The sequence below is a fragment of the Mastomys coucha genome, unplaced genomic scaffold, assembly GCF_008632895.1.
Source record: "Mastomys coucha isolate ucsf_1 unplaced genomic scaffold, UCSF_Mcou_1 pScaffold3, whole genome shotgun sequence".
Lineage (NCBI taxonomy): Eukaryota > Metazoa > Chordata > Mammalia > Rodentia > Muridae > Mastomys > Mastomys coucha.
This window is the reverse complement of record NW_022196909.1, coordinates 46,305,062-46,327,575: the sequence shown is the minus strand read 5'-3', so window position 1 is coordinate 46,327,575 and position 22,514 is coordinate 46,305,062. Positions and strand designations below refer to the sequence as shown.

Genomic DNA, 22,514 nt, shown 5'->3' with positions numbered 1-22,514 from the left:
TGTATGTTGGGGGAGGGAAGAATAAACCCTTCCTGGCTTTGATGAGGGACCACATGCTACAGTCTCCCCAGGGAGTCCCTTTCCAGTCTCAGTCAAGGGCCCCAGGTCCCCGAGGGTGGCATCTGGGGGGATAGAGAGGAGGAGGAGGAGGAGGAGGAAGAGGTACAGGCGGCAGGACGGTATCTAGGGGACAAACCTCCCATGACCTGCCCCTCAGAAGGGACCCAGGCATCAGGGTAACTCCCATGTGAACCCCAACCAGACAGCTCAGCCTTAAACAATCCCGTGCCCATTTTGGGTTCTCAAGTCCGTGGAGCTCAGGTTTAGGGTGTAGGAGATGGCAGAAGGGGGCCAGGTATCAATATTCACAGGCTGGGGTAGCCCACAGTTTGGTGATAGAGAAGCTGAGGGTGGAGTGGAGGGAGGGAACCAGCCTGGAACTGGCGGTGGGTGGCTCTGTGCAGTCTTCACTCAGAAGCCAGGCCTGCTCCCACCCCACGGACTTCCCAAGTTGTCCCTCCTGGGACCCCAGAGCACACACCATGCTCATTCCATTAGTGTCTGAGGCTCACTGAAGACCACCTGCCCCTCTGTAATACCCACCTGGCTCCTCACTCAGGGTTGTACGTGGGGTTGTCCCTGCCCAAAGTGCCTTCCTCCAGAAACCCACTCCTGCTTACAAGTCACACCTCAGTATTACTGTCACCTCCTTAGGGGACTCCAGAGGTTCCCCACCTGTCTCAGTGGAAACCACTGGTTCATTATTTTATTATTGTTATTTGTTTCTTTCTTTTTTTTTTTTTTTTTCGAGACAGGGTTTCTCTGTGTAGCCTTGGCTGTCCTGGAACTCACTCGGTAGACCAGGCTGGCCTCGAACTCAGAAATCCACCTGCCTCTGCCTCCCAAGTGCTGGGATTAAAGGCATGCGCCACCAGTGCCCAGCTGTTTTTTTTTTTTTGTTTTGTTTTAAATAGAGCCTCATTGTGCAGCATTGGCTAGCCTGGAACTTCCTGTGTAGACTAGGTAGCCTTGAACTCACGTAGATCCTCCTACTTCTGATTCCTGGGTTCTAGTTCTTTCTTTCTTTTTTTTAAAAATTATTTATTTATTTATTAATTATATGTAAGTACACTGTTGCTGTCTTCCAACACACCAGAAGAGGGTGTCAGATCTCATTACCGGTGGTTGTGAGCCACCATGTGGTTGCTGCGAATTGAACTCAGGACCTTCGGAAGAGCAGTCAGTGCTCTTACGCCCTGAGCCATCTCACCAGCCCTCTAGTTTATTTCTTGAGGTCACTTAACAAATTAGCTTTATGGGAAAAAAAGAAGAAGAAGAAAAAAGAAGATGATGAAAAAGGGCCTGTGACAGCTGGGTGGTGGTGGTGCAAGCCTTTAATCTCAGCACTTGAGAGAGGCAAAGGCAGGTGGATTTCTGAGTTCCAGGCCAGCCAGGGCTATACACAAAAACCCTGTCAAAAAAAAAAAAAAAGAAGGAAAGGAAAGAAAAAAAAGAAAGAAAAAGAAAAAGGTCCTGTGAGATGGCTTAGTGGGTAAGGGTGATTGCTACCAAGCTTAATGACCTGAGTTCAACCTCCAGACCCCCAACTAGGTGGAAGTCATGAACTGACCTCTACATGCATATTGTGGTGCATGTGCATGCACCACACACGCACGCATACACACACACACACACACACACACACAGAGGGAGATATCACGTCCTTCTCAACCTTTGAGCTAGAATGTCAGCTCTCCTGGGGCCCAGGGTTTGAGTGACTTCTGTCATCCTTGTACCGTGAATGCTCAATGAATATTGCTTTATCCTGCAGCTTCCAGAGAGTCTCTAGGCCTCTCTGGGCCTCAGGTGATGTGTGAAATGGGCACACCTAACTTAGGAGACTCCCAAGGCTGAGCTGAGACATAGAGGAGTGTGTCCCTGTTCAAACGTGGGGGGTGAGGCTCAAGGGAAGTCACATCCCCGTCTTCCCTCTGTTACCTCTGTCCCCCCAGGAAATGTCTTTGGCTCCAGTCCCAGTCCCCACAGACTCCGCACAAAGCGGTCATTGCCCTCTCAGCGGGAATCTGTGACTTCCACTTTCCCTGTCCTCGAGGAGGCTGGTGCTGAGGAGAAAGAGGTCTTCCTGGCCCTTGTAGGGCAGATGGAGACCGGCCACTCCCTTTCTGAGTAAGGCCCTGGTGGGGGGTGCAGGATCGGGTGCAGACAGATTCCAGCTTGGCCACTTGATAGTGTGTGACCTCTGACCTCTGCTCCTGGCTACCGAGTGCCCTCTAAAGCTGCAGAGAGATGGAAGCCCTGTACAAAGAATGTCTGGAGGGTCCCCTCACTCCACACCCCTTAGAAAGATCAGCCAGTTGGAGCATCGCCTCTGTGGGGGACCTGGAGACTCCCTAAGGGTCCCCCAGTAGTGTGATTTCAGACATGGTAGTACCCTGGGCTGGATGGTTTTGGGATAGGAGGTCAATTCTCTGCCGTGTGTCTTGGGCTCAGGCTCTGGGCTTATGAGAGTTCTGTGTGCCAAGAAAAGGGGATCGTTCCGGGACCTGTTAGAGCCAGCCGGGGACTCGCCCTCACCCACACTCTCCCGCCTGCCCCTCCACCCACAGGCCTCCAAGGATGAGATTGCTCCCATCTCATTCAGAGGGTGGGGCTGCTGCTGTGGGCCAGGCTGGGTGGGACCTGGGGCGTAGGCTGGCAGAACAGGTGGAGCAGGGAGCCATTTACCCACTTGGCAGCTTGGCCTTGCTCCCTCACCCTCTGGGCCTCTCTATCTTCATGACTTAATTAAGCCCATATGAAAGTATTATGTGCTGGGTGCCAACCGTGGGCAGGGCCCCGGGGTTAGCACTTACTCTCCGTGTTTCTCTCCTTCCCCCTGAACAATCTTGCTCGGCAAGTATTGGTCTTCCCGTTTTCCCAGTGAGCCCCAGGAGAGTAAAGGCTTGCTAGAAACCACACAACTCCAGAATGGGGGAAGAGCAGAGGTGGATGGAAGGCCTGAGCTGTCAGACTCTCGAATCTTCTTCCCTTTAACCTCCAAACCCCCATTAGCCACTTAGTCACAGGGAAACGTGGTATGGGGGTGGAGGGGCGTCAAGAAGGGCCAGCTCACATATAGAAATGTCCCAGGAAGAGGTGGTGCTTGAGCTAAACTTTGAAGGATCGTTAGTAGGATTTTGTGACTCAGGTCTCCAAGTCTCTGGGTGTGTTGCCATTAAACCCGAGGACTATGGGAAGGGATGTGGCTTGGTTTGTAGAGTACCAGCACACGAGTCTATTTGTGGGATCCATCCCCAGCACCACCATAAAATGGGACATAGTAATCCCAGCCTTTGGGGGGAGGGGGAGGCAAAGGCAAAAGAATCAGGAGTTCAAGGCTATCCTTTGCTAGACAGTAAGTATGAAGCTAGCCTGGGCTATATCCAGGAGCCCTCTTGCTTCCTTAGCCTTCTTGTATCTAATCTCTGGAGGTTCCCCTACTCCAGGCAGGCTGAGATCTGGAAGCTGTGGGGAGAGTTGCGGCAGGAGGAGCCCCAGTTGGCAGGCAACTTGGAGGGCTTCCTGGCCAAGATGAGCAGCCGCCTGCAGGAGGCTCGGGCAGACCGGGAGGCACTGGCGTGGACCCTGAGAAAGTGAGCGGGGATATAGCAGGTGTTCCTTGCGTGCTGTGGAATCCTAGGTCCTGTACAAAGGGTGTTTGGAGCCCGCCCCCCAGTACCACCTAGAGAGATTAACCGGTTCGAGCATCACCTCTGAGGGGGACCTGGAGACTCCCTTCTGAAGTGGCTGGGAGCTAGGAAGCAGAGCCAAGTTTGAGGAGGAAGAAGCTCCAGGGGTCTCTTTTGTGACCCTGTAACTGTCACTGGAGCCTGAGCCATGGAGTCCAAGATGGTGACTGAGACTTGGGGCAACGGGTACCCTAGACAGGGACAGGAGTGAGGGCCGGGGTGGAGAGGAGGCGACCATTAGAGGTATGATCAGTGTCATAGCCCCAAGGTGACAGGACAGAGGTCTGAGATGGCCAAGGGCAAGCGAGGCAAGAGGGCTACGGGCATCAAGAGCCAGAGGTCCCCAGCGGCTTTCTGGTGCCCACCTCCTGTCCTTGTAGGCGAGACTCTGACCACCTTCACAAGGTGAGACAGCTCTATGAGGAGACCGAGGAGCAGATCCGCAGGGAGAAGCAGCAGCTGCAGGCCCAGGTGAAGTCACTGACGAATGCCTCTCCAGGCTAAGTAGAAGCTAAACCGTAGGAGGGCATCCGAGAGTGATGGGATGATGGGAACAGTCTGTCCTGTAGCTTACACTCCCCGGAGAGATGGGGCGGACCTGCCGGGCATGTGTTCTCTGCAAGGTGTCAATGTTCGCCAGGACTGACTTCCATGTCTTGGCTTCAGTGTCCTTGTGAGAGTCTAATTCCCTAGAGGGAAATCCCCAAAGTTCTCTTGTGGGTACCTCGCAGCCCCTGAACCCCAGGCCAGGGTGGAGGTAAGATAGGTTGGATCCTCTCAGCTAAGCTTGGCTCTGGAGTCTGCGGGCCAGGGCTGACCAGTTTTCTCTGCAGAGTGACTCCAGGGGCATGGCCCTCAGTGCTCACATGCAGGAGGCCCTGGAGGCCAAGGAGCAAGAGGTTCAGCGGCTAGCGGAGGGCCAGAGAGAGGTGAGTACGGGCTTTCTGGAAAGCCTAGAGTCTGTTTCCAACTAGACAGGTCCCCTGAAGCCACAAGCAGCCAAGACTCCCTGGGCTGCTGGCTGCCAGATCAGGGCTCCCTTCCCAGTGCCCTGGGAACATTGCCATGGGCCAGATGAGGTCCCACCAAGAGCCAGGCAGACCCAGGGAAGTGAGTAGGGAACTTATTCTCCCCCTTGGCTGCCAGTGTCCATGAAAAGAAGGTGTCTACCTCTGGGTCATTTCCCAGGCCTTGTGTGTCAAGTGGGGTTTATATGGAGACCCCAGGAAAAGGCAAAGGTTTGGACAAGCTGGGTATGTGGCATGCACTGTAACCCCTGCTCTCGGAGGTGGAGGTAGGACAGGAGTTCAAGGCTAGCCTGGGGCACGTGAGACCCAGAAGGGGGCAAGATGGGGAGAAAGAAAGGAAGGCTCTGGGCCACAGGCTTCACTGTCATCTGAGAAACCTTGGCAGGTTCTCTCTCTCTCTCTTTTAATTGTCTTTTTAAGATTTATTTACTTTATATATGTGAGCACACTGTCGCTGTCTTCAGACACACCCCAGAAGAGGGCATCAGATCCCATGACAGATGGTTGTGAGCCACCATGTGGATGCTGGGATTTGAACTCAGGACCTCTGGAAGAGCAGTCGGTGCTCTTAACCGCTGAGCCATCTCTCCAGCCTCCCTTGGCAGGTTCTTATCATGTCAGAGCCTGCTGGGTGGTAGGCTGACTGAGGACCCTAGGGCTACTATAGAGGCTGTGCTCTCCGCTTTGGTGGGGTCTTGCTGTCGGAACCTTCTGAATTACCTTTGGGCCAGAGGCCCCTGCAGTCCAGATGGAGTCAGGAGCAGGAGGGTGGGTGTGCTCAAGGAGCTCTTATCCTCTGATCATGGTATCCTCCTCATACACCACAGGCCTCTGTGTGTGGAGGTGTAAGGCACTCATACACCACAGGCCTCTGTGTGTGGGGGTGTAAGGCAGCTCATTAGATGCTTGAAGGGCAACCTCCTCTCCAATCGGACCGTTTAAGCCGGTTCTCCAGGACCTGGGCAGTGGGGGCAGGGGACAGGGCATGCTTGTCTCGCCAAAGTCTTAGAGGGTTTGGCCAATCCTCTGCTCCTCTCTTCCACCCTCCACAGCTGGAGGCCCAGCTCCTCCACCTCAGCAGCACACAGCAAGAGGCCAGCTGGGAGAACCTGCAGCTCCGGGAGGCTGAGCGGGATCTGACCGGGCAGCTAGAAGAGGTGCGGGGACAGCTGCAGGTGACAAGAGGACACTTGGATGCTGCCAGGACCAGGGGCCGAGTGTCCTGGCAGATAGAGGAAGAGCCAAGGCAAGCAATGATGCTCTGTGGACAAGGGTAGAGAGCAGTGACTCCTAGGAGCCAGGGAAGGCTGTTCTCCATGGAGCTGGTTAGGTCTCTGCACGCAGTATGCGAATGCACGTGCGCGCACACAGACACACACACACACATAGACCCACACACACACAGACACACACACACACACACATAGACCCAGACCCAGACACACACACACAGACACACACATAGACACAGACATAGACAGATACACATATACACACATAGACACAGACACACACACACACATACAGACATATACACACACAGACACACACACACATACAGACACAGACACACACACAGACACGCACACACATACACAAGACCCAGACCCAGATCCAGACACACAGACACAGACAGACATATATACACATACACACACAGACATACACACACAGACACACACAAACATGCACAGACACATATACACATACACACAGACCCAGACACAAACACCCACACAGACACATACACACACACATACACACACAAACGTATACACACAGCCACACACTGACGCATAAACACACAGACACACAAACACACATAGACACAGACACACACACAGACACATACACACACTGATACACACATGCACACACATAATATCTCTCTCACATACATATAGACCAATAGACACAGATAGACACATATACACACATACACACATACAGACACATAGACACATATACACACACATACATACATAATATTGCACACACAGGCATACATATAGACGCAGAAACATAAATACAGATAGACAGACAGACATATATACACACATAGAGATACATATACACACACATACACACATCTCACACACACAGGCATACATACAGACACACAGACACATACACACACAGACACACACACACACACACACACACAGCTCCCAATCAGTCAGGTACTTGCTCTGTTTGAAATGGCTCAGAGGCAAGAAGGCTTGCCTGGTCAGGGCAGGCTTCCTGGAGGAGTGGGGTTTCATGTGGGTTTTGAGGGAAAGAGTGGGATGGGGGTACTTTCAGCCATCCTTGGAGGAAAGCTAGCCACAGGAGGGGTTATGTGACCAGGATTTGGGGTACCCACTGACCTTCACTTTTCCCTTCCTTTCTAGTGTCCCCAGGGCAAATCCGGAGGCCCCAGACCCTCGGGCTGTCCCCACAGAGGAGGCTCCACTGCCTGAGCTGTTTGGGGATGATGATGACTGGGGCGGGATACTCAGCAGCTTCGAAGACCACTCCCACAGAACCCTGCGGCTTTGCTGGAGTCCACCCCCAACTCCGAGTAGCACCTCTGCCCCCCAGACTCCCCGCATTGTTAGACAGATCTCCATTTCCAAGATGTCTCCTCCGCAGTTTTTCCCAGAGTCATTCTCAGATCCAGACCCAGGTCCAAGAAGCGCCCCCGAGGTGTCTCCTGGTGGTGCCAGAGATAGAGAAGGGGTGGAGGACCCCAAGGGACAGGATCAACAGGATGTCAGTTCTAAGCAGCCTGTGGACTCCCCTGACTTAGAGGCCAGACCCAAGGGTCCCTTCCTCTGGAGTCTGCCAGGAGCCCTGGCTGGGGAGTCTGGGACTGGGGAGTCTGGGACTGTTGAAGCAGCTTTCAGAGTTCTGCCAGCCTCTGGGGCCGAGCCTTCCCCTCAGGGGCTCCCTTCTTCTCAGTCTCCAACGGAGTCCAGAAAACAGAGCCAGGCTCCAGATCTGGGTGACAAGAGCCTTCAGTCTGGACCTGATCCGGCCAAATTGTCCATAGAAAGAGAGCTCATGGTGGAGGATCTAAAGCTGGACTTGGGGTCCCAGGGAGCCACAGCTCTCCCTGAGGGGGCCACAGAGCCCTCCCTGAACCTGGACTCTGTGGACCAAGCAGGCACAGAGAGACCAGTGCAGGATGAGGCACACCTAGCTAGGCCGGAGAGTCACCCTAGGGGTTTTGAAGAAGCCCCTGGCCAAGTCCTTAGTCTGGATGGCCTGTCTACCAACCTCCCCAGTCTAGAAGATCAGCAGCTCAGGCCTGAGGAAGGAAACTTAGGAGAAAAAGGCCAGCAGGACCCTGGATCAGAAGTCAGTGAGGCTCCTGGCCTGGAAGCCAGGAACACAGAATCACTCCAGCAAGACGATCCCCTGCCTAGCTTATCACAGGCTCCTGCTGAGACAGAAGTCCCTGCTCCTGGCCAAATGTCTCCTCCGAGGGGCTCTCCCATCTTGGGGGCTGGGGCTGGGCTGGCAGTGGGAGCCCCAGACACCACACAATCTCTCCTCACCCCGGCTGAGTCAGAAGCCCAGCCCGGGCCCCTGTCCATGCCTGTTCAGGTGGAGAACAAGTCAGACGTCCCTCAGCCCACGGAGCCAGAGGCAGAAAGCAGGCCAGAGGACCCAAGAACTGACTTAAGGGAGGCTGACCCGAGTTCTTCCCCCGGGGACCTCACTGCCGGCAAGCCTCAAGCTGACCCCGACTACCTCTACCACGTCATCTTCTTGGGGGACTCCAATGTGGGCAAGACCTCATTCCTCCACCTGTTACATCATGACGCTTTTGCCTCTGGGCTGACAGCCACTGTAGGTAAGGTCCCGTGGGGAGGTCCCAGTGGAGAAAAGAGGCTGGGCCAGGGCCAGCAAGCCATCTCAAGAGAAGTGGCAGGCTCTGCCTTGGCCACAGGCCTTCATGAGGCATTATTTTATATGGGCCTAATCTTCGCATTTCGCTAATCGCCTCTAATTACAGGCAATTTGCTTTCCCTGGTTGATCTAGTTAGCTTATAATGCACCGCAGGAGCAAAGCACCATGCAGTTTAGGTCCCGGTGTTAGTAGAGTGTGAACGGGGCCAGTCTCCACCCACACGGTAGGGCCGTTCCCTACAGAGCCTCGCTGGACATGCTCACGACATGCCCCAGGTCGGCCTTCGTCTTCCTGGCAGGAGATCACAAGTTGAGTATCTTACACGGAATATGTTCAGAGTGTGGCAAGTTTGGACCCTAGGGGCGTGGGTTCAAATCCTAGCCCTACCACTTACTGGGGCTATGAACTCTGCCTGCTTTGTGTCACAACCGCCCCAGAGGCAATTGGCTTCTGAAGACGGAAGGTTTAACTCTGGCTGGCTGGGAGTTGGGAGGTGTTGGTTCACAGTCGGTTCTGCTGCCTTTGGGCCTGTGGCAGGGCAGTGTGTTATGTGGGAAACACATTACTGGGGCTGAAGTGTGCTGCAAAGAAGCAAGAAGCAAGAGAGAAAGAAGAGGCTCAGAGGTAAAACGCTGGCATATCCAGCATCAGGTCCTGGGCCTTGCATTACATTGCTGTCATCCTAGTGCACAGGAGGTGGAGACAGAGGGTCACAAGTTCAAGTTCAAGGTCATCTTTGGCTACTTACCAAACTCGAGGTCAGCCTGGGCTACATGAGACCCTATCAAGATGGGCTGGAGTTAGGGGGGTAGAGAAGGAAGAAGTTGGAGCCAGGGTCCCACAGTGTACTTTGAGGGCATGTGTCTAATGACCAAAGACTTTCATGCCAGTCAAACCTCTTTTTTTTTTTTTTTTTTTTTTTTTTTTTTTTTTGAGACAGTGTCTCTCTCTGTAGTCCTAGAACTCACTATGTAGACCAGCTTGGCCTTGAACTCATAGAGATCTGCCAGCCTCTGCCTTCTGAATGCCCTAACCTCTTTTTTTTTTTTAATATTTGTTTATTTATTTATTATATGTAAGTACACTGTAGCTGTCTTCCAACACACCAGAAGAGGGCATCAGATCTCATTACGGGTGGTTGTGAGCTACCATGTGGTTGCTGGGATTTGAACTCAGGACCTTCAGAAGAGCAGTCAGTGCTCTTAACCACTGAGCCATCTCTCCAGCCCTTTTTTTAAAAATTATATTTTTACGTGTGGTGGTGTTCCTGATGCCCCCAGAGGCCAGAAGAGGGTGAGTGTTGGGAGCTGAGCATGCATCCTCTGGAGGAGCAGCAACGCTCTGAACCACTGAACCATCTCTCTAGCCCACAGGCCTCACCCCTTAACTCTTCCAACTCCCCCTGTCCGCCCCCCTCCCCATAGCACTCTTAACCGCTGAACCATCTCTCTAGCCCACAGGCCTCACCCCTTAACTCTTCCAACACCCCCCCCCGTACCCCCCATGGCACCCAGTCATGTGTCCGCGGGCCTTTGCAAGTGAACAGTTCAGGTCCAGCTCTCTCTAGTTCCCACATCTTCTTCTGACAGCAGAGATGGGAGTAGTTCCCGTTTCCTGCAGGGGTTACAAGTTCACATACATCACCTGGCGTGTGTCGTACACTCAATCCATATTAGCCATGGTTCTTGTATTATAAGTCAATATTTGACCGTGATAGTTCAGTGGCTCCTAGAAGGGGGGGTCAAAGGTGGTGTGGTGTGTCTCCAAGTCAGCTCCAGGTTGCCGGCTAATTAAGAGTCAGTGCCGAGCAGATGGCTTAATACTCCCCTGTTATAAGAGGGGCCGGCTCTAGGGTTTCTCTGCCTACACCTTATGGCTTGTATAGGCTTGGCCCAGGTGTAGCCTTGTTGGAGTGGGCATGACATTGTTGGAATGGGCGTGGCACTGTGGGTATGAGCTTTAAGACCCTCCTCCTAGCTGCCTGGAAGTCAGTCTTCCACTAGCAGCATTTGGGTAAAGATGTAGAACTCTCAGCCCCTCATGCACCACACCTGCCTGGATGCTGCCATGTTCCCACCTTGATGATAATGGACTGAACCTCTGAACCTGTAAGCCAGCCCCAATGAAATGCTGCCCTTAGAAGAGTTGCCTTGCTGGGCGGTGGTGGCCCACGCCTTTAATCCCAGCACTTGGGAGGCAGAGGCAGGCAGATTTCTGAGTTTGAGCCTAGTCTACAGAGTGAGTTCCAGGACAGCCAGGGCTACACAGAGAAACCCTGTCTCAAAAAACCAAAAAAAAAAAAAAAAAAAAAAGAAGAGTTGCCTTGGTCATGGTGTCTTACCCAACATGCCCACAGGCAGACCTATTCCAGACAGCTCCTCATGGAGACTCCATTGCCCTTGGGATTCTAAACAGTGTCAAGTCCGTAATCAAAACCACCTACACACCTCCTTCTTATCATGTGGCAGAAAGATCTGTCAGCCCCTGTGGGAACAGAGTCAGAGGCTCGTTCCTCGAATTCCACCCAGGTGGAGCTGGGATGCTGGACTTTGTCATGGGAATGGCTTTCAGGAGGAGGCAGTTTACTGAGAGTTTAACATGGATTTAGCTCTGGTGCTCACGGGGAAGGGGTAAGAAAGACGCATACCATACACGGAGACGAGTACACAGAGATCTGCCTGGCTAAAAGATGCGTACACAGAGATGCGTCTGTCTTTGTTCCCACCACCCTGGGGCTAGGGTTATAGCATGTTTGTGTGTGTGTGTGTGTGTGTGTGTGTGTGTGTGCACTCATGTGCATGTGAAGGCACATGACTTTGGGAAAGGTCTTCCACGGCTCTTCTGCTTTATTCATGGAGACAAAGTCTCTCATCGAATCCAGGGCTCACCAATCTCTCTCTCTCTCTCTCTCTCTCTCTCTCTCTCTCTCTCTCTCTCTCTCTCTCCCCCTCCCTCTCCCCCTCCCCCTCACCTCACCTCTCCCCCTCCCCTCTCTCTCTTTTAGTTTTTCGAGACAGGGTTTCTCTGTATAGCTCTGGCTGTCCTGGAACTCACTCGGTAGACCAGGCTGGCCTCGAACTCAGAAATCCACCTGCCTCTGCCTCTCAAATGCTGGGATTAAAGGCGTGCACTACTACCACCCAGCTGACCAATGTCTCTTCCTTCGGAGGCTGCCAGGCCACTGAACCCCCGTCTTCAGGCTTGTATGGCAGGTGCTGAAGCCCCGAGCCATCTCTCTAGCCCCAGGGTGCTCTGTGTGTGTCAGCTCCACACATTTCAATAGCACAGACTCAGACAGAACAAGCCTGCACCTGTGTCCCAGGTGTCTCCCCACTCCATCCCATCTCCTCTGGGAAAGTCAGAATTCTTAGTAGCATGCACTTCCAGGGGTCATTGTAGCAATCTGTCACCCACATCGTGGATGTCAGGAGCTGCCAGACTGCAGTGGGCCCTGCAGGAAAGGGGGTGCAGACAGGGACAGAGAAATACTCCCCCCATTCTTTTTATTTTATTTTTTTAAAGATCTATTATTTTTTGAATGTCTCTGTGTTTGTACGTGGGTCTGCACATCTGAGAGTAGGTACCTGTGGAGACTAGAGAAGGTGTTCACAGCCTAGAACTAGAGCTATAGGTGCTGGCGAGCCGCGTGGTGTGGGTGCTAGGGCCTGAACCCGGGTCCTCTGCAACAGAAGTAAGGATTCTTAACTGCCGAGCCATCTCTCCAGCCTCCCCGTGTCCCTCCCCCATTCTTGCCCACATCCAGAAGGCTTCTTCAGACAGGTGGGCAGTTGGCTGGAAGGGGCACAGAATCCTCTCTCATCTCCTTATTCCAGGATCTAAATGTGTCTGCAGCTCTGATTGCAGCAAAGAGTGGGGCTTGGGATGGCAGAGGCTGTGGACTGGATGATGAATGTGGTCGCCTTGGTTGTGCCCAGCAGTAACTCTGCAGAGACAGCCTTTAGTAGGCACAGGCTGGTTCACTGTGGCTCTTTTAAAAATTGCTGATATTTAAAAGGAAGGAAGGCTCAATGGGGGAAGTTGATTGGTCCCAGAGTCCTAGAGGCCCAGGGCACACAGCATGACCCCACAAGTCCTTTCTTCTCCTTGGGAAGGCTGCTTGATTGTCGGACTCTTTGGAGAGCAGAGAGGAGCCAGCATTGTGGCTCCCATCCTTCTATGGCTGGGGTTGGGAGTGGGCACACACCTGGGGCATCTGGAGCTAGTTGTCCTGGCTTGTCTCTTCTGCATGTCCTAGGAGTGGATTTTCGTGTCAAAAACCTGCTGGTAGACAACAAAACCTTCGCCCTGCAGCTATGGGACACAGCCGGACAAGAGAGGTATTCTGACCATCCCTGCCCATGGCCAGGGACCTGGGCTGGGCTCAGAGTGTGGGAGGAAAGGGTGGCCCACAGCCTGGGTGACAGACAGGGGACAAGGTTTGTTCCCACTGAAGCAATAAGACTCTGAGACCCGAGAGTCAAGGAGTCAGGGAGGGGGGGCTATGAGCTCAGTTGCCCCCACTCCGCGCAGCCCTGGGTGGTAGGGGCTGGTGCTGGGTGATTTTCCCCTGACCAACCTCCTAGACTGCCGGGGTTCCATATTAACACGTGGACCACCGTGATAGAAACTTAAGGGGCACAGAGGTTTGACTTTGCATTTCCATTTCTGGAAACTTGTTCTAGATATAAGAATTCATCCATGAGGCAGACTCAACTGCTCAGGGCTTCATTACCGATGTCACAAAACATGGGAGATGCCCCAAGTGACCCCTAAATACACCAAAGACTGCCCCTAGGATAGGACAGTGTGTGTGTGTGTGGGTCCTCGGGCTCTGGATGTGGTGGTCTCATGGAGACCTTTCGGGCAGGTACCACAGCCTCACACGACAGCTGCTTCGCAAGGCGGAGGGGGTGGTGCTCATGTATGACGTCACCTCGCAAGAGAGCTTCACCCACGTGCGGTACTGGCTTGACTGTCTGCAGGTGGGTCTGTTCGGGACTGCAGGCTAGTCCCAGATTTTGGAAGGGGAAGCTTGGAATACATCCACCCCATATTCCTCCTTCCTCCAGGGTTATAAATGCCACGATAGTCATAGGAATGACACCACCCGCTGAGGAATGTGTGGGCGGATGGACTAGGAGCCCCGTAGCACAGAGAAACCACAAACACACACAGTACAGCTCCCAAGACAGACTGCTCACGTATCCCACTAGCAGTTTGGGATGTCTCCCTGGGTGGGATTCCCATTGTCAACCTTTAGCTCCATCGCCCCCGTACCTAATCTTTGTGCCTGCATTCTGGATTTGGCAATTACAGGGCTAAAGAGACAGCTCAGCCATTGAGAGCCCTTGCTACACTTCCAGAGGGTGGGCGGAACAATCCAGAAAGGCTTCTAGGGGTTAGCCATGAAAGTAGGAGAAGTATTTTGTAAGCAGAAAGGAAAAAAAAAAAAAAAGGGTCCAGGTGAGAGGGCGGCGTCTAGAAACTTCTACAAGTTTCCACCTTGGGGCCGGCATCCAGCGGACCGCACATATCCTGTGTGCAGGATGCAGGCGTAGACGGGGTGGCCATGGTCCTGCTGGGAAACAAGATGGACTGTGAGGAGGAGAGGCAGGTCCCCACTGAAGCTGGCAGAAGGCTCGCCCAGGTGAGTCCCGGGACATCATGGAAACGGGGCTTCCCGCACCTCCAGTGCCTGCCTGTGGCAGGGGCCTGGCTGGCACAGATACGGTTGTGCCTGACCACTCAGCCACTGCAGATCGGCCCTGGGCTCAAACCCAGGCTGTGCCCGGCCGGGTGCCACCTTGAGCACTGTGTGGAATTAGCAGATTCCCACGCATCCCCAGGCCACGTGAAAAACTTCTCCGAGTGAAAACAGTTTTAAAAGCGTCACTGAAATCCCCAATCAAGTCTTAATTTTATCTCTGGTCTCTAATTAACATACTCCCATCTTGTTTATTCTATTTTAAGACTCCAATGTTTTTCCTTGGGAAGACAACATCAAAAGCTTTACTGCCAGAGAGGGATACTATTATTTATAAGTGAGATTTAACCACATTCTAGAAAAGCCAGGGAGTAATAATATGCATATATATATATATATATTTTTTTTTTGAGTCACTCCTGGCTCCACCCCTGACACAGTCCTTAGGATTCTTTTTTTTTTTTTTTTTTTTTTTTTTTTTTTTTTTTTTTTTGGTTTTTCAAGACAGGGTTTCTCTGTGTAGCCCTGGCTGTCCTGGAACTCACTCTGTAGACCAGGCTGGCCTCGGACTCAGAGATCCGCCTGCCTCTGCCTCCCAAGTGCTGGGATTAAAGGCGTGCACCACCACGCCTGGCTATTTTTCTTTTCTTATTTATTTATTTATTATTGTTATTATTTTTAGTCCTTAGGATTCTAGCTAAGCTTCCTTGTTGATCCGTTTCTCCTGATTGTGACTCACCATTGTGGCCCCAGGGTGGCAGACGATCCCCTCTGAAACAGTCTGTCCCTTTGAGAGTTCCTTCTCTGAGAATTAATCCTGCTACTAGGACTGAGGATTAAGGGATCCTAGAGAATGCACAGTTCACTTTCCCCTCAGACGTCTGTGGCCGAGGGCAGGAGGCTATTTATCCCCCACAGAGTTAGTATTTATAAAGGGCGTTGGCAGAGCCCCCGCAGTTACACCTCGGAAGTTTGTGTGAAGGATCCTGTGCTGGGGGGCGGGTCAGAGAGAGAACTGAGTGTCTCTATGTGGCTCCCACTGGAGCAGACAGGTGAGGAGGGGTCTCCTCAGGAAGTTGTCGTGGTGAGATGCGGATTAGAATCGGGAACCTAGATGTTCCCTTAGTGGCCGCTTAACCTGCTTCCTAGATTCAAGTCAGCAAAATCCCGTGACTGTAGGAAGGGAGGGAAACCAGGCGGTGGAGGCTCGCGTGTTTAATCCCAGCACTTGGGAGGCAGAGGCAGGCGGATCTCTGAGTTCGAGGCCAGCCTGGTCTACAGAGTGAGTTCCAGGACAGCCAGGGCTACACAGAGAAACCCGGTCTTGAAAAACCAGGGGGGTGGGTAAAGGGAGGGAAATGAGGCCCAGGAGTATTTTAGAAAAATGTACAAACAAACCCGGCGCATTAAAGAGAGGTCTTATATGTTTCTCCAAACTGAGCAGTCTGTCTGTCTGTCTTCTCCAAGTCTAGGGGACGTCTCTAGCTGTGGGTGGGTGGTGGGCACAGCTTCAGCCAGGGAACAAGGGTGGCTGGTGAGGGCTGGCGGGGCTGGACCTGGCCTCTCAGGCACTCTGTGTGCCGGCAGGAGCTGGGGGTGTCCTTCAGTGAGTGCAGCGCCGCCCTGGGTCACAACATCCTGGAGCCCATGATGAACCTGGCTAGGTGAGTGCTTCCCTATATCCAGAGTCCCCAGGGGCAGCCCTGCCCCTCTCCAGAAAGGATGGAAGGAAGACCCTGGTCACACCCTCTGTTGACTATAAGGTTCCTGCCTCAGCCTTCTAGTGACTTACTTTGCAGGAAGGTCGAATGCCCCCGATGGGCGGGCTCTATCTGCAATGCCATTCTGCCCCGTGGAGCTCTGCGTCTCTGTCTCCTATCTGTCTTTGCCTCTCAGCTCCTTAAACTCCATTCCCTGCACCACCACCCCCTCACCACTCCCCCTCCGCCGTCTCAGGCCTGTACCCTTCTAGACAACTTTTTTTTGTTTTTACATCTGTTTTCTTCTGGCTGTCTGGGAGGGGTCCATCTGTCCGTTCAGCCCTTCTCTCACTGGGTGCTCAGTGGCTGGCTGAGATGGGTGCCGGGAACCGTATCCGAGTCCACCAGCATCGCTGGCGTGTGGTTAGATGTGCGGCCCTACTAGGCGTCCTCTGTTGTACTTTTCTCAGCTCCAGCTTTGCTCTCGACCTTGAGTTTGGGTTTCCAAGGGGAACAGAATGGCCATCCGTGACCTAGGTCTTTGCTCAGGCTCAAGCCCCTGGAATGTGGTTTTGTGGGTGCGCGTGCCCACTTGTGCGTACATGTTGCTCGGCACCCAGGGAGCCAGGAAAAGAGACAGAAGGATGCAGTATCCTCGTCTCATTTTTTTTCACTGCCATGAGTGTAGAGGTTGGAGGGATGGTGGTGAGGGGGGGAGCCTCCCATCCCCCCACCCTCTCCCCAGCCCTCCATGCTGCAGAGGAAGGAGTAACTCGGGGACATCGTCACACAGGTCACTTAAGATGCAGGAAGACCACCTGAAGGCCTCACTGGCGGAAGTGACCAGCCCGCAGCCACCCAAGAGAACTGGCTGCTGTCGCTGAAATGATCGTCAGCCTGATCCCACCCCAGACTGACTCTTCCTAGACACAGCTGGGAGAGAGAAGCCCCTGCAGGGGACAGCGTCCCCTCTACCCCGCTGAGCAAACGTGCCAGGATAGCAGAACAAATCTAGGAACGCCACACGAGCAAAGTGTCCCCAAGTCTTTCATTCACCCCAGGTGGCGGGATGGTAGGGTGTTCTAGTTTAATTTCTGCGATGATAAAGACTGGCCAAAAGCAGCTCAGAGGGGACTGGTGAGGTGGCTCAGTGGGTAAGAGCACTGATGGCTCTTCCAGAGGTCCTGAGTTCAAGTCCCAGCAACCACATGGTGGCTCACAACCATCTGTAATGGGATCTGATGCCATCTTCTGGTGTACTACCATGTACTTACATATAATTAATAAATAAATCTTTAAAAAAAAATTTCCCCGGGCTGGGCAGTGGTGGTGCATGCCTTTAATCCCAGCACTTGGGAGGCAGAGGCAGGCAGATCTCAGGCTACTCAACTACAGAGTGAGTTCCAGGATAGCCAGGGCTATACAGAGAAACCCTGTCTCAAAAAACCTACAAAAAAAAAAAAAAGAATTTCCCAGTGACTCTAGATTGTGTTACATCAATAATAAAAACTAACCAGGATGCAGCCACACTGGGGGCGGGGCGTGATCCTCCTTTTGAGTATTTTTGGATTTTTGTCAGTGCCTGGGGATGCCTTGTACAGACCAGGGGATCGGACTGTGGAGAAGGAAAGAAAGAAAACTTGCAGGGAGTCTGTTTGCTGCTGACTCTGAATTCTCGCATCTGGTCAGGCCCCACCACCCCTGGGCTTGCCTTGGTTTCCCCTTACAGACTTGGATTCCCTCCTTGTTGAATCCAACTCTGAGAGCGGTGTCATTCGGGTGATTCTTGATGGGCCCTCCTGGCTCTCCTCTAGAGGGTTGCACCAGGATCCTGCTCCTTGCCCGGAAGCTCGAGATCCTCAGGGGCCACTGGGTGCCTATGATCGGTGGGGCCTGGACTGACTGCAGCTTGGAAACCTGGGGGGAAGCTGGCACTGGGCTCTAGGTGGTTAGAGATGACTTCGGTGCCATGGTGTCTCCACCCAGCTCATCGGCCATCTCGGCACTGAATACAGTCCCCACGGGAACCGGGGGTGGGATGGAAGCTTTGCAGTTTTTGGAGACGGATAGCTAATGCTGTCTCTGGGGTCCAGCTTGGCAGGCCTGGACACCTCCGTCCTGTGGTCTCATTCGGAAGCTAATGAGGTTGAATCGGGGGAATCCTCAGTATTCTGTAGGGAAAGCCAAGAGGAGTGTGTGTGTGTGTGTGTGTGTGTGTGTGTGTGTGTGTGTGTGTTGGTAGAGGCAGGGGCATCGTTTCATTCCTACCTGTTAGCCAGTCTCTGTGCTGTAAGCCAGTACCTTCTTTTGATTGTTTAGAGGCCCCAGAGGCGGGGAGCTGGCACGCAGGACAGATGGGGTGATACCTGGTCAGGCTCAGAAGGTTCCGGCATCCGACATCTCCAAAGATGGAATTAGATGCCCTTAAGTACCCATTCTACTCCAGCCTCTGTGCAATGACCCCAGCCACCAGGCTTGTTGTCTCTCTATATCCTTCACCGGCTCTCCTTGGAGACCCTCCCCCCACAGGCGGGTCCTATCACACTAACGGTATCTCTGGGGTCTAGCCGGGCAGGTCCGGGCACCTCCATTCTGTGGTCCAGGAAGCTAATGAGGCTCCTGTGAAGCAGTCAAGCAGCCAGACACTTTTCATCTGAGAGGTGAAGGAGAACAGCAGACTCCAGGCAGCTAAGTTCAGCTTCCCTCTTGGTGGAGAAGAGGCGCCTCTCACACTTGGATTGCCGCGACTGGCTCCACCATGCGTACAAGGCCCAGCTGTGTTGGGGAGTAAGCCCTTCTAGGCCAAGGGCTCACCAGTCAGCAAGCGGAGACCTGGAACCCCGGGCGGGCAAAGGACAGCAGCAGGACTCCTCGAGGTAGACAGCAGAGGGGACCGACAGGCAAGAGTTCGCTTCCTAGAGTGTGCCAGCCAAGGGGAATCGGATTAAGAAAAAGGCTGGGGAGACCAGGATGCCGGGGCCTGGGGTGTGCATTAGGAAGGGGAGAGGGGGGATAGAATGGAGGCTTGGCTGGGGCATTAGAGAAAGGGCCTTGCACATTGAAGGTGGCCAGGGACAAACCGAAGCCAGGACCTGCGTGACAGATGACATGCTGAGAACTGACCTCCTGTAATCACACAGACCTTATGCCTTTTCGCAGTGGTTCTAGGAGATGGGCTGGGTGGATTTTATTATTTCCTTTTTTGATTGGGGTCCCATGTAGTCCAGGCTAGCCATACACTTTCTATGTAGCCAAGGATAGCCCTCAACTTCCGATCCCCCCTCCACTTCATGAGGGCTTGTATCACACCTGGTTTATATGTCTCTGGTAACTGAGACTTGGTGCACCCTGGCATCCGGGTTACATTTCCAGCTCTTGGTTTTTGTTGTTGACGACACGGGTCCTGTTGTGTAGCCCAGGCTGGTACAAACCCCGTGATCCTCCTGACTCTGCTTCCCCAATGCTGCCAGGAAAGGCTACTAGAGTTACTTGAGTTTTCCTTGTGGCTCAAGGGCTCCAGGCAAGGCTAGGCAGGTGCTCTAACACAGAGCTATACCCGAGCCACCCTCTTTTGACTAAAGAAACTTTGCACCTTACGTTTGTTATGTGTGTGTGTGTGTGTGTGTGTGTGTGTGTGTGTGTGTGTGTGCATGTGGGTTTTGGGGGGTGTGGGTGTAGAAGTGAAAGAACAACGTTCTGGAGTCATCTCTCCTTCCCACCATGTGGGGGTCTCCAGGGTTCAAACTCAGGTCTTCAGGCTTGGCTGCAAGCACCTTGCACACTGAGCCAGCTCGCTACTTCTTCTTTTTACTTTTTATTTTAGGACAGGGTCTCCCTGAGTTGCCCAGACTGCCTTCATCTGCAGCCCAGTCTGCAGCAGTCCAGGCTTGAACTCGTGATCCCCCTGCCTCAGCCTCCTGAGCACCTGGAAACCTTTACCACGGAGCCTCAGACTGATGTCTCGTTTTCTTTCCCTTTCTTTTGTGCACGTGTGTGGTGCGTGTGAGTGTGCGGGTGTTTGTGACCACGTCCAGGTGTGGGATGGCCAGAGCCAGCCATTAGGTGTCTTCCATTGGCACTCTCTGGCTTTCTGACCTGAAACAGAGTCAGTCCCCAAACCGGAAGCTTGCCACCTTAGCTGTGCCCGCAGGCCATTGGCTCTTGGGATCTGCCTGTGTTCACCCTCCAGGGCTGGGGTTGTGGGTGTAGACAGCCATCATCCGTTTTTTACCTGGGTGCTGGGGATTCCAGTTCAGGTCTTGGTGCTTGCCCAGCAAGGACTCTTCATCCAGTCTTTAGCTCCCCATTCCCTCCCTTCTCTCCCATCCCCATCCCACGCCTGGTTTACTCAGGAAAGGGCTTTGCTCAGCAAGCGCTACCTACAGCCCCAGCCATGGCCCCAGAAGCAGGGGCTTGAAGCTGACCTTCAGTATCCACAGGCTGAAGGCTGGTGATTCAGAATTTCTTAGGGGAAGGTGTGGATTCTCAGAGCAGGCACACTTGCAGGCACCTGCTCAGGAAAGTGACTATTCCCCCTGCCCCCCGGAAGCTGTGTGGGAGTGGGGGGACCACTCTATAACTACCCCTCAGCCCTCTCACACCATACGTGGCTGTGAGGCCTCAGACACTGTATTAAATATTGTGACCAAAGGCAACTTGGAAGGGAAAGGATTTGTTTTATCTTATATTTTCATCATAGAGGAGAATTAATGCAGAAACTCAAGTCGGACAGGGACCTGGAGACAGGGACTGAAGCAGAGGTCTTGGAGGGGTGCCACTTATTGGCTTGCTCCCTGTGGCTTGCCACCTTATAGCATCTAAAACTACCAGCCCAGGGGTGGCACCACACACAGTGAGCTGGGCCGTCCCACACCAATCAAGAAAATGTCCCACAGCCTTGCCAAAAGCCAATCTGGTGGGGCATTTTCTCAGTTGAGATTTCCTCTTGCAAAATGACTCTAGCTTGGGTCAAGTTGACATAAAACGAATCAGGACAGACACCAAACAAACTCCCAGGTCGGGATCTTTGGAGGAGAGGCCTGGGGACCCTGAAGGCCCTGCAGCAAGATGGCAGGAGAACCTGGCTCCTCCGGGCCCTGTGTAGGAGGAGAGACTCTGGCTAGAACTGACAGGTAATAGAGAGTGGAACAGCCTGGCTTGGCTTGCTTCTGTGAGAGCACAGGGAACACAGGGCAGGGGGTTTTCCTCTCCTAACATGCCTGGTGTGGTGTGTGGCAGACAGGTGCCAGCTCCAGGCTGCTTGGGGCATCAGAGCCCAGCCATGTCCTTGGCCCGTGCAGTCAGAGGGTATGCGGAAGTGACATAGTGGAGCTTTGTGTCACTACCCTGGCCCAGCACAGGGACAGTTGCTGTTGTCCCCGATCTATTTCCTCTGTCCTTTCAGTTGAGGATTCCAAGGCTAAGGGATGGTGTGTGGGATCTTTACAAGTTCCCCAGTTCCTGAATGGCAGAGGCAGGATTGGAACCCAGACTCTGCATGGGGACAGACCATCCTGTCAGACTGCCATGAACTGACAGACAGACAGACAGACAGACAGCATGGCAGAGGACCTGTTGTAGGGAGACAGACAGCATGGCAGATGTTCTGAGACAGTTCAGTAGCCCCACCAGGCAGAGTGGGGATCCCTTGTGATAGGTCTCAGACGAAATCGGGTGGGGGGAGGGGGGGAGTCGTATAGTCAAGCCGTCTCTGGTTCCTGGGTGGCAGAAAGGGTAGAAATTCTCAGGTAGGAATGGAAAGGATATGAGAAGTGACACCAGACCCTTAGGCTCTTCAGGTGGATACGTCTCTCCCTGTAGCGGGGATTCCGGAATCAGCTCATGTAGATAAAAGGAGAAAGGAAGGCCGGAGGCGCACGCCTTTACTCTCAGTCCTCAGGAGGCAGAGGCAGGAGGATTTCTGAGTTTGAGGCCAGCCTGGTCTACAGAGTGAGTTCCAGGACAGCCAGGGCTACACAGAGAGACCCTGTCTCAGGGAAAGAGGTGAGGTGGAGGAAGGAGAGAGAGAGAGGATGGAAACAGATGCAGAGACTCACAGCCTTAGGTGGAGCTCTAGGGGAATCCTGGTGAAGAGGAAGAGGAAGGGATTGATTGTAGGAGCCAGAGGAGTCAAGGACGCCACATTAAAACAAAAACAAAAACCAAAAAACCCAGGAAATCAACACACCTGGACTCCCAGAGGTTCACTGAGACCGAACCAACAATCAGGAAGCTTATGCAGGAATAACCTCTGCGTACACGTTATAGTGTGTAGCTTGGTGTTTTTGTGGACTCCTACCAGGGGGAGCAGGGGTTGTCTCTGATGCTTTTGCCTGCTTTGGGGACTCTTGTCTTCCTACAGGGTCGTCTTGTCCAGCCTTAATATGAAGGGAGGTGCCTAGTCTTATTGCAATGTGATATGCTTGGTTGAGGTCCCTA

General features: G+C 53.2%; 1 protein-coding gene across 1 annotated transcript in view; it reads left to right on the top strand.

Annotated features, from left to right (window-relative positions):
* Rab44 (RAB44, member RAS oncogene family) overlaps positions 1 to 17,013 on the top strand; it is a 32,650-nt gene extending 15,637 nt beyond the window's left edge. The window contains exons 4-14 of the mRNA XM_031347610.1: positions 2,013 to 2,187; positions 3,507 to 3,653; positions 4,130 to 4,220; positions 4,583 to 4,678; positions 5,830 to 6,023; positions 7,168 to 8,615; positions 12,928 to 13,009; positions 13,540 to 13,654; positions 14,218 to 14,319; positions 15,964 to 16,040; positions 16,870 to 17,013. Of these exons, the coding sequence (XP_031203470.1) occupies positions 2,013 to 2,187; positions 3,507 to 3,653; positions 4,130 to 4,220; positions 4,583 to 4,678; positions 5,830 to 6,023; positions 7,168 to 8,615; positions 12,928 to 13,009; positions 13,540 to 13,654; positions 14,218 to 14,319; positions 15,964 to 16,040; positions 16,870 to 16,960 (2,618 nt within the window). The 3' untranslated portion in view covers positions 16,961 to 17,013. The remainder of the gene's footprint in view (positions 1 to 2,012; positions 2,188 to 3,506; positions 3,654 to 4,129; positions 4,221 to 4,582; positions 4,679 to 5,829; positions 6,024 to 7,167; positions 8,616 to 12,927; positions 13,010 to 13,539; positions 13,655 to 14,217; positions 14,320 to 15,963; positions 16,041 to 16,869) is intronic.
* Positions 17,014 to 22,514: the final 5,501 nt, after the last annotated feature.